The sequence below is a fragment of the Pocillopora damicornis genome, chromosome 1, assembly GCF_964200805.1.
Source record: "Pocillopora damicornis chromosome 1, jaPocDami1.2, whole genome shotgun sequence".
NCBI classification, from domain to species: domain Eukaryota; kingdom Metazoa; phylum Cnidaria; class Anthozoa; order Scleractinia; family Pocilloporidae; genus Pocillopora; species Pocillopora damicornis.
In genome coordinates this window covers 5,261,327-5,274,599 of record NC_142670.1, presented here as the reverse complement: position 1 = coordinate 5,274,599, position 13,273 = coordinate 5,261,327, and the positions used below count along the sequence as shown (strand labels likewise).

The 13,273-nt window shown below is 36.7% G+C and overlaps 1 protein-coding gene and 1 pseudogene across 1 annotated transcript; one reads left to right on the top strand and one right to left on the bottom strand.

The window, feature by feature from the left end:
• Positions 1–231: 231 nt before the first annotated feature.
• On the top strand, positions 232–3,874 carry LOC149051515 (adhesion G protein-coupled receptor E3-like). The gene is made up of 4 exons (XM_089186213.1): positions 232–278; positions 492–621; positions 763–890; positions 1,310–3,874. Exons 2-4 carry the CDS (start codon positions 529–531, stop codon positions 1,422–1,424), a joined length of 336 nt encoding a protein of 111 aa, XP_089042339.1. The 5' UTR covers positions 232–278; positions 492–528; the 3' UTR covers positions 1,425–3,874.
• Positions 3,875–6,736: 2,862 nt separating this feature from the next.
• LOC149051514 (brevican core protein-like) lies at positions 6,737–10,412 on the bottom strand (annotated as a pseudogene).
• Positions 10,413–13,273: the final 2,861 nt, after the last annotated feature.

Here is a 13,273-nt window from a genome sequence, read left to right as displayed (position 1 = left end):
AGCCCCAGTAAATCAGCATTACATCCCATTAGGCTTCCCGCCAATTTTCAAATTTCGTCACCTTGAAGTCACCACAAATTAAAATGGATGTTAGATCTCGTTAATGGGTGGTCCCAAGGACCTTCATGTTAAGAATTACTATTTTACCTGGAGGGTTACGTCAATATTCAATAGTTATGAGTCAGCTACTAGTAATGCATCACCGAGCCTCGATTTTTTTTCCTTTAGGTGAATCGTAAAAAAAGAATATGTGTATTCTGGAGATTCTCTGAAGAAAAGTAAGCACCACTGTGACATAAATTTTATCAATGGCGTGAATTCTTCCAGTTTTTCATTGGGGCTAAAACTATTTGAGCGGAATGTAAAAGTATCCGAAATACTTTTCCGCATTTGGTGGAGTGAATTGAAGTCTTTTCAGGTGGAGGGAGGAAGGGGTTCCAATCGAATAAGCTGCTTTGACTCCTTCCTCCTTATCAAATTCTTTTTTAAAGCTTTGGGAGCTGGTCAAGTAAAGGATGTCAAACAAAGATGATATCCGATCACCATACGGAATGCGTTTGCAATCATCTCACTCACTTCGCTGTACTCATGAATTTCATCGACGATGCTGATGACAGGAAGGTGGATATTATTTTTTACTACAAAAGAATGTCATATAGATCTGAAAAGTTACAGAGAGGCATGAAAAGTATCGCATTCATTTATGTTCATTAAAATGTACATTTCCTTTAATAAAAAATAAAATAATTATGACGTTTACAGTTTTTCAATCAGGATAAAACTCGTTCGTCAGATGAGCATGACAAAATTCTGACACTCCTCACTCGAGTAGGGATGGCCTTATCTCTCACTGGAGTTATACTCACGGTTATCAGCTATCTTCAGCTTACGTAAGTACATTTAACTAACACTGCTATATTACTGAATTGTAGGAGATTAACTATATTTAGAAGAATGGAATTAGATCAGTTCTACATCGATGTCAAGACGGACTGCTCATACCTGGAAAAGAAATCAAACGTTCTGAGATGATCTCTCTTTAAAAATGATATTTCGGCAAGGAGTGAAAATTGCTTCAAATGAACATAACCATAAAATGGAAACTTTCAAGTCACTATTCTTTTATCCATTCGTTATTCACTAATCAATTAATGTAACATGTATTATGTCAGCGTATTTATTCCTCCATTTGGTGAATGATTTACAATTATCTTTTAGATGGTTTCCTTTGCCATTCATTGGCGTTAGCTTTTTTTTTTTTACTGCTAAATGAATTTCGTTTCGTTACTATTTTTTGGCTTCTTTGCAGAGACAGAAATTCAGCTTTGTGTCACATACGGGTTAGTCTGACTTCCTGCATTGGAGCAGGACATATCATCTTTTACGCTGGAATTGACTCCACGGGAAACCAGGTGACTCTTTGAACTCCTACTTTCGTGTTGCTTTGTTGATGCTGCTGTTCTTGTGATTTGTTAGTTTATTTGTTTGTTTGTTTTTTAATAGATCTAGCTTCTTATTGATTTAATACTGACTGTTCCTTGGATATTTTTGCTTTTTTTTTTTTTTGGTTGGCATATTTTCTACGTATGTTGCAATTTTTGTCTGTTTTCTTACTATTTTCGTTCTGTTTTGTTTGGTTTTGTTTCTTTTTGTTTCTTGGATTACTATTTTGAAAAAAACCATTTAACGGGCGAATTATTACATTTTTACGGATAACCTTTTCCTTGCAGGCTACCTGTGTAGCTGTGGCAGCTCTTATGCAGTATTTCCTGATGGCCAGTTTTTGCTGGATGCTTGTCGAGGGGATTTATATCTATTTATTTGTTGTAAAGGTTTACAACATTAGCGACAAAAAGTATCGCTATCATGGCTTCTGCTGGGGTGAGGAATATGTTAAAAAACGGGATAGGTCTTAAAGAATGTACTTGACAAAATATCTTGATTGTGATTGGCTAAAACCGATACGAATAAACTTTCTTAAAATAGCTTCATTTTTTAATTCTTTAAATGAACATGCGCAGTTTTTGAAAACCATTGGATCGTCTTGATGTTTACCTTTGTCAATCTTAAAATATTTTCGGTGCTCATTAGACCTAGACATGCTTGCAGATGTAGTTGGCTGAAATCACGCAGCTTTTCTAATTCACGGTGTATTGGTAATTTCATACTCTCAATCAACATGTTTCATGACTAACAACATAAAAATACAGATTGAAAGTTCATATAATCGCGTAATAACCTATTTTCGTTATTACTTTTATCGTTATTACTTTATTACCTATTTTCGTTATTACCTCTTCAGGACTGCCTGCAATCATAGTTGTTGTATGTCTGGGTATCGCTACCGGAAATGATGGAATCGAAACTTTTGTTAATGATGAAAGGTAAGTTTGAAAGTTTGTTTATTTTATATACTGTATACAAAATGATGGAACCCTGAAAGCATGAACCTGTACAGAAAAAGGAAAAAATAACGGGGGACGAGGGAAGGACTTTGGTGCCTTCGTGTCACCTTCTCCTGTCTCTGCGTCCTAATTTTTTTAAACCAGGATTGTAGGGAGTGCAAGGGCTTAATAATTTCAACCTTCAGCCTGCCAAACTGGTCTTTCCCCCTCCCCTTCCCGCCTCCCTCTTCTTAACCACAAGGCACCCCATTCTTTCAGGCTGTGGATTTCTCTATGTATTATTATAGGAGATGAAGAGTTTGTAAATTACTATACAAGATGACTTCTTTTCGTAATTTTGCAAAGTAATATAAAGGCAACATGCTGCATTAAGCACGGGTTTTGATTTGACCTTCTGCCTCGAAACGCCCTTAAATGCTGCTCTTAAAGTGGAAAAATTAAAAGTTTGTTCCCCTATGCCTTTTATTTTTCTAAGCTGCTGGATGTCTTCCTCTAACAATATCATCTTGATATTTGTTTCCTTTGTTGGATTGATCGCAATTGTAAGTGGCAACGTATTGAATTTTTACAGATAGGAGTTTAGTCATCCAAACATATTTACTTCAACGTTGATTAGAACAACAGTTTTTCAATTATTTCTATTCTCTTGGTGAGCCTTTGAAAGTCCTCTAGAAAAACTTACAACAGAAGCTTGTGTGATATTTCATTTTTCTCTTTTCGTGTTCTCCCTCTTCTTTTGTTTTCCTTTTTAATGCCTGAAGAGTAACCTGATCATCCTCGTGCGAGTTATCAAGGAAGTGACAACAATCCAACTGGTGAAAGATAGCCAGACTGAGCAGATCAGGTGGGATGATAAGAATTGCTTCTCCCCTAAATGGGGTCCATAATGTAAATATTTTTGTTTGTTTGTTTTTGGTAGAAAGCTTAAACTTCAATCTCTTTAGGAAACACTGGTCTCCGATTGACGTGCTTTGAAAGACGCCCTAGCACATAAAATATAGTTTGTTTTCGATGAGGAACCTTCAAACTGGTTCGTTTGTTACTCCTAACATTTTATATCGGCTATTCATTGCGTTCAATCTAAGCCAAGAGTTTTCAATCTTTCTTTACTTCTACTGGAGTGGAAAAAGATCTAGAATTCAGATTAAAAGCTTGTGTTTTCAGAGCGACTATTCATCTTCCAGGCTTGGTGTCCGTGCATGCGTGGTGTTAGCTCCACTGCTGGGTGTCACGTGGCTGATTGGCTTCCTCGCGCCGTTACACATCGCCTTCTCCTATATTTTTGTAATCCTTAATTCCACTCAGGTAAAGTCATCTACAACCTTTAAGGTTTGGTAAAGCTTGTGCTCATGGGTAGAAATAAGGGCGTACTTACGGCGTGATGTGTGTCAGAAATACTGAAAAGTGTCTCCATATCGAAGGATAATTCAGATTTTCTTTTAAACGCCAGACCCGTGACCCTCCGAAAAAGAGCCGACTCAAGAGCATTTAAACCTCCCTTATGAAATTGCATTTTTATCTCCAAAGCTTTAGGTCTGCTTAAGCCACCATAAATCGATTACTTCTGATGGATAGAGTTGTATTCGGAAAATTAAGCCTCAAATAAGTGATCGATCGTAGATGATAAGGAAAGAAGATCTCCAGCCGAGTTGTTCTAGAAAACACAACCCTACATTCACGACAAAAAATAACAAAACAAAACAAAACAAACAAAAAAGGGGTAAAGCTACTTTTATTTCTGCATCTATTTGCCTATCTATTTATTTATCAACCAGTAAAGTCATATCTATATTTCTTTAAAGGGATTGTTCATTTTCTTCTTTCACTCCTTGGGAAATAGTGAGGTAAATATAATTTTTGAGTCTCTGTAATTCATATCAAGAAAAACTGGTTACAAATAATAAGTGCCTCTAATTTGACCTAATTCGTATCCAGATAAGGGGGCGTTTCAAAAGAAGAGTCCGAAAAACTCCTCCCAGATGCATTTAATCAAAGGCCAGGTGACAATAGAGGAAACTCTCAAGCCCGTCAGAGTCACAATGATACCGGGATTCCTGCGCAGGATCGAGAGTAATCAGTGGACCTTGAACTTTTCTCTTGCCTATAAAATGGGAAAATACTATATGAATTAGTAAATAGCTTCACTTATGTTGCTTAGGCTGTAGCTGATTCAAATTAATTCAATTTGTATTTATGCTTTTTTCTTCGTCCAGCTGTTAAGCAATTTTATAAACCACAGACTTAGCTTGTTTAATGATATTTAACGAGACTTGCCTGGCATCATTGGTATTCTATGGAAAAACTATTTCTCCTAGAATCAAGTTGCCAGAGAACACGAGTATATGATATACTGATTGATCATTTAACCAGTAATCAGGCCTGTACCGTATAAATCAATTTTGGTGCAAATAATATTTTTTAAGTACACAAATAAAGTTGGCAATAAATAACGATTAACTATTTTGTGAAAACTTTACTAATGAAAGGAACATAAATACAAATATACATAAACCATATACTTAGGGACCGATTATCGTTTATCGTCAGGGAAAGGAGGGGGTGGGGTGGGTGCGTAGGATGTTGGTTTCTTGTGCCACTATAAGATTTGGCTGAGCCTACAATATTTAATCAACCCCCCCCTCCCCCTCCTCCCCTCCTCATCGAGTTTACAGAAGGTCAATTTTCAAAAGCCTTACTCTGTTGGCAACCCTAATCCCCTCTTGTTACCACTGAAAACCAAGTTTTCTTGCCCCCCCCAAAAATTGTCATCCACGCCCCCACCCCATTCCCCCATTCGTCGGTACATGGTGACTGATCCTTAAGCACGAGATACCCCAGCCCACGCCAGTAAAACTGTATGTAATGCTCCCCCGTGAACTCGACAAATTTTAGGATATTTATCTCCAAAGTCAGAAAACTCTACATAAAACTACGAAACAGCGAAGCAAAGCTCGCAAACATGTTCCTCCGATGAGCTACAAATTTCTTTAGTGTAGTTATCTCCATTTGAGCTTCTCCCCCATTGAGGACTGAAGCTCAAATCTTTCTCCTGTACTCACAGGGTCTTCAACCTCACATTGTGCTTCCTTCCATCTTTATTTTATTTTTTTTCTTTCTCTTCTTCGTTCATAAAGTTAAAGAATTTACTGCCGAATCAATTTCTTGGTATATTTCGGTTTCCATCAACAATATGCTAGTTAGCATATGGTGTATTAAGGGGCAATTGGCAATTACTCTCATCCGGGACTCTGAGACCTAAAACGTCAGCAGAAAAGCTAGTTGTTCCTGTTTTTTTTTTTTTCCTTCGGATCACTCGAATGCATTACATAATTACCCCGCCATACTCCGTTCAAGCCGGAAAAAAATATTTAAAAAAAATCATTGGACAATTGTTTGTTCGCTAAAAGATCAGATCAATATTACAAAATAAAATACACAGCTGGAAATATCTGGTGCTAAATTGGATCTGCTTCATACATCATTAAAAATAGATTAAGGAACGAAAAGCTATCTTTGACGTTTGGGTCTTCATGGCGTATCTCAAGTTTGGAATGATGAAAGCACTTTGGTATACGTTAGCAGTCAGTTCAGTTTATTTTGTAACGGTTGATCCAGGTGAGTATATTATCACCTTTAATTTGACATCTCCACTAAGCTTGAAGCTAAGGTCTCATAAACAAGAATGTGCTCCTTACTATTAAGACCCTTCAAAATCATAACCATTATTTATGAATGGATCGCATTTAAAGAAATATACGTATTCCCTGCAGTTTTTTGGAGTATAAGTTAGGATTTTCTTTCATGTTCCTTAAATGGAAAACATCTATGATTGCTTGTCTATCCAAAGTTGCGGCACATCACTAATATGGACAAAATCACAAAAACAAAACAAATCAATACTTTCAAATAAACTTTTTCGGTTAAAATAAAAAAAAACGGCAGAATTTAGTGGATTATTGCTACCTTTCAGGAAAAAAGGAATGCCCCAAAGCGATCTATGTAACAAATATTTGTGCGTATTGATTTAGCACCAGGTTAAGATAACATAGAATTCATGTCAAATTATTTTGTATTTTAAACTTCTCGTCCCATCCCTTATTTCATTTATATTAATGAATCTAAATTGACTTTGTTTTGCAACTGTTTGACGCTGCGAATACTTATTTTGCGTGAGGTTCAACTACGCCTGGTTAAAGAAACTACTAAAAGGCGTTAACGTGATTTAACAGGGCTTCTTAATATTCATCCTTCACTGCGTGAGAAACTCGGAGGTATGCTATTCGATTTTATTTTAGAGCCTCTTCATCAGCCTTGGACCTTTGCTTAGATTTTTACCTGGCTAGGCTTCCACTTTGAAATAGGAAATTTAATTCAATCCGATGGTTGTCAAGTTCTTCGAAGCACGTTTTGTTGTACGATTCTTGAGATCGTTTTGATATCAACTTATTCATACAGATTAGATCTCGCTTCAAAAGAAGGATCACTCGTGTCACCCCAACTGCAGATGAAGAAACAAGTATTAAGCGAGCTTCTTTGGTCCAAACAAATGATCCTTCCACACTCCGATCATTGAGTCCAATCAAAGATCTCTCTCCGTTATGTCGATGCTGAACGTACACATTTTCTTCTTGGTTGTGTATAGTCACCAACTGTGATCCCATTGCAGAGCAGTTAGACTCAGCAGTAAGCCATGGCAAGCTTGCGAGGCTTGTGAAGTAGCAGTATCCTTCGAAGTAACCCCACCCTGGTTGGCATATATCTGGGTGAAAAGAGAAAATAAGGAACAAAATTAACACGCGTATAGCGGTATTATTGTGGTAAAATATGAGCTGCTAGTGAGTAGTTGGTTTTAGTTCTGCGTTTTTTCACCTAAAATGGTTGTAGGTTTTTTTAATTTTTAATTTTTTTTATTTTTTAGTTATGATTTTTTTTATGTCTAATAATAACGCTAAACAAAAAACGAACAAAATCCAAACCAGAAAAAAAAAAAAAAAAACGAAATAAAAAAAATAAAAAAAAAAAGAGTAAAAAGGAGCAAAGCATGGGATAACCAATGGGTTTCACGGGTAGTTTTGGCACTTGCTTTGAGGGCCCAAATTTTTTTCTTAGGTACTTAATTTATGCTAGATTGTATATCTCTTGTTCCGATTGAACATCCCTCAGCACTTACAAGCCTAGCCATATTCTCACCTGACAAAACAGTAAAAGACACTGAAAGGGGGTCGGATTTTGTCTCGTACAACTCTTTCAGACAAACTCTGAATCCTGTCTCATTGACGTACCAAAGAAAAAAAGTTATATCAATAACTACAATAATTAAATGAAATGAAATCTAGGAAAGAATGAAATATGGTAGAATTAAATACTTATGTAAAGCCCAGTAATCATTAGGTAAAACTTCATGAAGAAATAATGGAAAAAAGATAGCGAAATAAACAAAACCCAACGAGTTCAATATACAGCAAACTCAAAATAAAATATTAACTCCTGCAGTAACTTGAAACTCAGATAGCAGATTTCCCAAGGCAAAAAAAAAAAGTGAAAAACAGAAAAAAAAGATGAACGTTATATAGAAACTTGAAGATACTGAGAAGTCGATAAAATACGTGACCTGACTTCAACCCAAGCAGCTATTCCATTATGTATCGGTTGCAGAATACCACCCCCTGGTTAAACGATTTGCAGAGAAAAACACGTTTGGGATGTTGCTGAACCTCTGAGTAAATGAGACATCCTCTGTAAAGAGTAATCGAATGCAATCGTAAATTTAGTAAAATCCCGTTCAAAGATAGCAAGCGCAACACAAAACCTTGGAAAAATTGATCAAGGCCGGGTTCTTCAAAGCTGCTCTTAAAGGAATACAGGAAATAATCCAGAAAAAGATTTTGAGCAAAGGGATAAAGAAAACCGAATAATTATTTGCTCATCGTTTTAGCTAATCGGTCTTCGAATAACTAGGCCCAGACAAACAATTAATTTAATCCAAATGATGTTTTAGTTTTATTAAAATCCCCAGCCTCCGTCATATTTTGTTTGTTTGCCGTTCTGTTTATTTGTTTTTTTTAAATTTATTTTTTTCCGATTTTCAGCTGGAAGATTTCTTGCAGAGACCCAGCGAAGAACGGTGGACGAGCACAGAAACCATAACTTTTTGTGTTAGCAGCGGTACTTTTTATTTCTAGTGATTCCGCAGACGCTGTTGTACTCATTATCATTTGCGTGTTCACATGTTTGTGATTTCTCAAACACTGAAGTTACACGACTTCATCTCCTTTATCCAATCTCAAATCTCGGATAGCAAAATAAACACAAAATGAAAATTGGCTTCGTATAAAGCCTTCCAATATACATGGCACGTTGTGTAATGAGGGAGAAATTACTTTAGTATGATTAAAGAAAGAACTATGCAAGATCGTCACTGCGAGCTGAGCACGTCTCCGGTTTTGCAGAGAAACTCGTTTTTGTTTTCAAAACATTTACTATAAGACGGTTTATTTCACTAACCGAGGTCGTTCCAGTCAACCATGGTGATAACCGCACTTCATTAGCAACTCCACCTACTAGTACCCCTTGGTAAACCATCCAATCAACTGTCATATAGCATTTGCATGTCTTTCGTTTTACCCGGCAGCCATCACGCACGCGGTGAATCTATCGTAGCTGACATTTTCAACCCAGGACACACCGACATCATGTAAGTATAATTTGTCACTGGTGTCTATATGGTTAACTGTGATCTGAACTCTGAGGGCCTTGTCAGGACAGAACACAAATGGCCTGAGGCGAATGACTTCACAGTGGGGCTGTGGGAGACTTTAAAGTTCATAGGGTTTATTTTATTACCTAGAGAAAATCCTCTGTCGTTTGGGATAGTGAAATGGAAACGAGGGAAAAGTCTGTGATTTTGGCCTCTAAGGTGTGGTGAAGTATTTTATCGAATACGAGTAATAACTAAAGAACTTAAGCAGAACTACACGGGGGCAACGAAGCACGAGTGGCTCCGCATATCAATATGTATTTTAGGTTTTGACAATAGACAAGATTTTCAGTCTAAGAGTGTTATATTGACATAACTGAATAAAGGGAGTAAGATCAACTTTTTGGGAGAAGTGCCTAACAACACACTGAAATCAAAGGGTTAGTAAAGAAGCAAGCGAAAACAAATAACTCTTCATTTCCCAACGGACACACTGTTCACGAATGACATGTAAACTCACGTGGCTGCTCGTCTGACGAGATAACTCAAAACGTCTTCGTCAGATGAACAGCTAATGCTCGTTAGGTGAACCATTCAAGACTCGAAGTAATATGTTATCAGTCCTTTCCAACTCATGGTTGATATCTCTATTTGGTGATAAACTGAATAGCCGTTAGAAGTGGCTCAACACTGATTGCTAAGAAATCATTGAGAGTGAGAATGATTGTTGTGTAAACTGAAAATTATAACAATATCGGTAAGCTTCTTTTAAAAGGAAAGAAATTATTTTTCCTACTCCATTGTTTGCCACAAGCTTTAAAAAGTGGTAACTATTCATTTCTTTTTTCCTTTTTTTATTACTTTGATAAGTTATATATATATTTATATATATATTATTAGATATGGGGCCCCGTTCGCATGACTTGTGCACTAGAGTCTCACTTGATCGATAAATTATCCATCTGACGCTTCAGTTCCATTGGCTGGTCAGGAGAAGGGTGCTACGTCAAGTCTACTGATGCACACTAAACAGAGATAACTGTATGACGTCAAATTTCGTTATGGCTTGTGAAAATTGGCCGCTATTGAATTTCCATCCATACCATAGAACAATACAAAGTCAAAAACAAAAAGACTACGATTTTCAAATTCTTTGAATGTAATAAAGTGGCTAATTAAATTTGTGATTTATAGATAAGAGCTCGTTTGAGGAGAAGGTTTCAGGCAATCTTACCAGGAATGGATGATGGGACTAGCACAAAGCAAACATCTGTAATGCCCTCGGAAATAAATGAGGATTCCACAGCCATTGCTGCGCCGAGAAAAATAAAGGTTCAGCCACTGAGTGACACCGAAAAAACTAAAAAAGTATTGAACAACTTAAACCTCCATGTAGTTTGCAACATGCTACATGGTACATAACAGCAAATTGAAATTTCGTAGTAAGGCATACCTAAGCAAAATATTGCAAGTTAGAAATCCGGCAGATATTATATAATATCAAAATGGAAAATTAACTGGAAAGCCACGAAAAAAGGCGAAGGTAAACAAAAAAAAAATAAGGAAAAAAAGATAGGTCATTATCTCTACAGAAGAAAGTCCTGATTTATTTAAAGTTTTTCGTCAGCTAATGTCAACCTTAAGTTCGCTTGTCAGTGCACTGTCTGTGATTTGCAATCAGAGCACCATTTTCTATACAAGACAATATTATACTTTTCAGTTTTTACCTATAATTTGCCATTTGTAGATGCATATGCATATGCATTTTGAATAAATTCTGCTAACTCCTAATGACCGCACAAAACGATATTTCATTTTCTCAGAATGTTTATTCAGTGGATGAATAAACATGTATGAGATTTGAATCCGCTTTCAATAGGGCGGAAACGATCAAGATTTAACACTTGAAATAAAAGCTCTCCGTAAGGATTGAAGGCCCTGCCAGTCTCACCAATATAACACCATGAACAGTCACCACAAGGAATTTTATAAATAACATTTGTTTGCGATTCCAACGATGGTCGAAATTTTGGGGCCGGGAACTGTTGTTGAAGGGTGATGAGTGGTTTGTTCACTGTGATGTCGTGTTTTTTGAGGACACGAGTCAGAGGTTCTGTTACGCCTTGAATGTATGGAAGAGAGGCGAACGACTTGCGTGATTCGGACCCCTCGACCATCTTGAAAAATGTTCCAACAAGTTCCTCCGGGGACAACACTGTTGAGCGTCGGGTTTTGTTGGCCTGGATGTTTTTAAATTCATTCATTTTTTAAAAAACATTCAACACAAGAAAGAAAGAACACCTCAGAAATGTGAAAACCGCGGCAAAAGGCTCAAGAATTGCCAATCACGTCTGGGCCAATAGTCACGCAATAGACTTTGATAATGCATCGATTATTGACAAAGGCGGTTTCAGAACAAGAAAAATACTAGAAGCGTGGCATTCCAAGTTAACTCCCAATGCGGACAACAATTCCTGTCCTTTGCCCGGACAATGCAACATTCTTTTTAACAAACATTCTTAGCTATCAGCATTTTTAATTTTTACTTTGTTCTTCACACCTAGTATTTTTTACCTTTTTATCATTTTACCCGTTGAAGGCTGTAGCGCAAACAGCCGAAAGCTCGTATTTTTAAAAGTTTTAGCCAGAGATCGTTTTTTAAATTTCATATGATGTTTTATCCTGGCTGCGGCCCCTCTATCTTTTCACAACTAAAATAATCGACCAAGAAACACCATGTGTTAGAGTGATATACGTTTGGCATCTTAATTGCAAAAACCAGTCATGCTGCCTCAGTGATTGTCAACATAGGACATTGATATAAATACTCTGACAGTTTTCAACTGAAAACAAATCAAAGAGTGGTAGATTTAGAATATTAGGTTTTTTTCTGTATCGCGTCTTTATCGTGTTTCGATTGATTAATAGCTGGATACCCGATAGTCACAAGCACAGATTTCAGTTTGATTTGCAGGAGAAAACTGAAAATAACATCGAAACAAAACGAAATGCTGTATATGAAAAACCTTATCCTTTATAATCCTTCGCCACCTGTGTATGGGCGATGTTAATCCACCCATCGTCCTCCTATTTATGTGTGTAACTATGACAATTGGACATTGAAGATGTTATAATGAATCTACAAGCTAAAATGCTAAGTTCCTTTTAAGCCATAAGGGGGAAAGACTTGGACTCAAACCGTTTATAATCTCACTCTGCAATAAGTGAGACTGACATCAAATCCTTTTACATCGCTATGTAGGGCCTAAGTGATGCAGTCTGAACAAGCAATATTTCAAGAAAAACTGTAAATTTGAAGTGCGCCGCTAGTCAAGTGAAAATTATGAAGTTTTCGTTGGATACACGAGGCCAAGGCGCCTTATTGCAGTGCTAAAATATGCGAGAATTTTCCATCAGTAGGTTTATTATTGAAGGCCTTGCAGACGTTGCATGACGTTAGTAAAAGAAGTAGCAATGGTTATCACATCCTAGAGTCCGTCTTAATTTTTCGTTTTCTCGTTTTTCTGTCTCCTTGACCTAATAATTCTCGTTTTGTCGGCATTAAAATGAAATATTTTAATTCCCTTTGATACCAATAGAGTGATGTTTAAAATCTCTATTTTACAACCTTCAATTGCTATCTGCGATCAGCTTAGCTTATTTTTAGTCTCTCAAGAAAGTCTATATTCGTGAATCGCCACTTAAATAGTTGAAGGAGTTAAAATTCTTGAAGGTGTATCTGTTTGAAATCGTGGAAGTAAAAACATTTTTTGTTTTTCGGTCTTTCATTTAGGGGTGCCAAATAAATGAAAATATATTGTGATTAGATGGAGGCTCAACCCGAAAATTTCCCCTGGCAGACATGATAAAATACTCATTTTAAAATTTCTTCTTTAATCAAGTAAAACTTGCTCAACCTCATTTCAGTTCGTCATGCACACCAGGAAATTCGGCTCAGTTATCACTAGGGACACCAACTGAGTTAGACACCCTTTGTTTTATTTTAATCCTCATTCATTACACGTCTCTCAGTGGCGATGTCATTAACACAAATACGTCAGTGGGTGCCCAACCTACGGGTGAATTAGAATTGCAAAAGATACCGGGAAAAAAACAGTTGTGTGACTCATTGACTTGTCATCCGCTATTTTATATTAAGAAAATAACAAGT

Coding starts and splice junctions, on each gene's coding strand:
- LOC149051515 (XM_089186213.1), top strand. CDS start 529: ATGATATCCGATCACCATACGGAATGCGTTTGCAATCATCTCACTCAC. Junction 622..762: donor ACGATGCTGATGACAGGAAG/GTGGATATTATT, acceptor TGACGTTTACAG/TTTTTCAATCAGGATAAAAC. Junction 891..1,309: donor ATCAGCTATCTTCAGCTTAC/GTAAGTACATTT, acceptor GCTTCTTTGCAG/AGACAGAAATTCAGCTTTGT.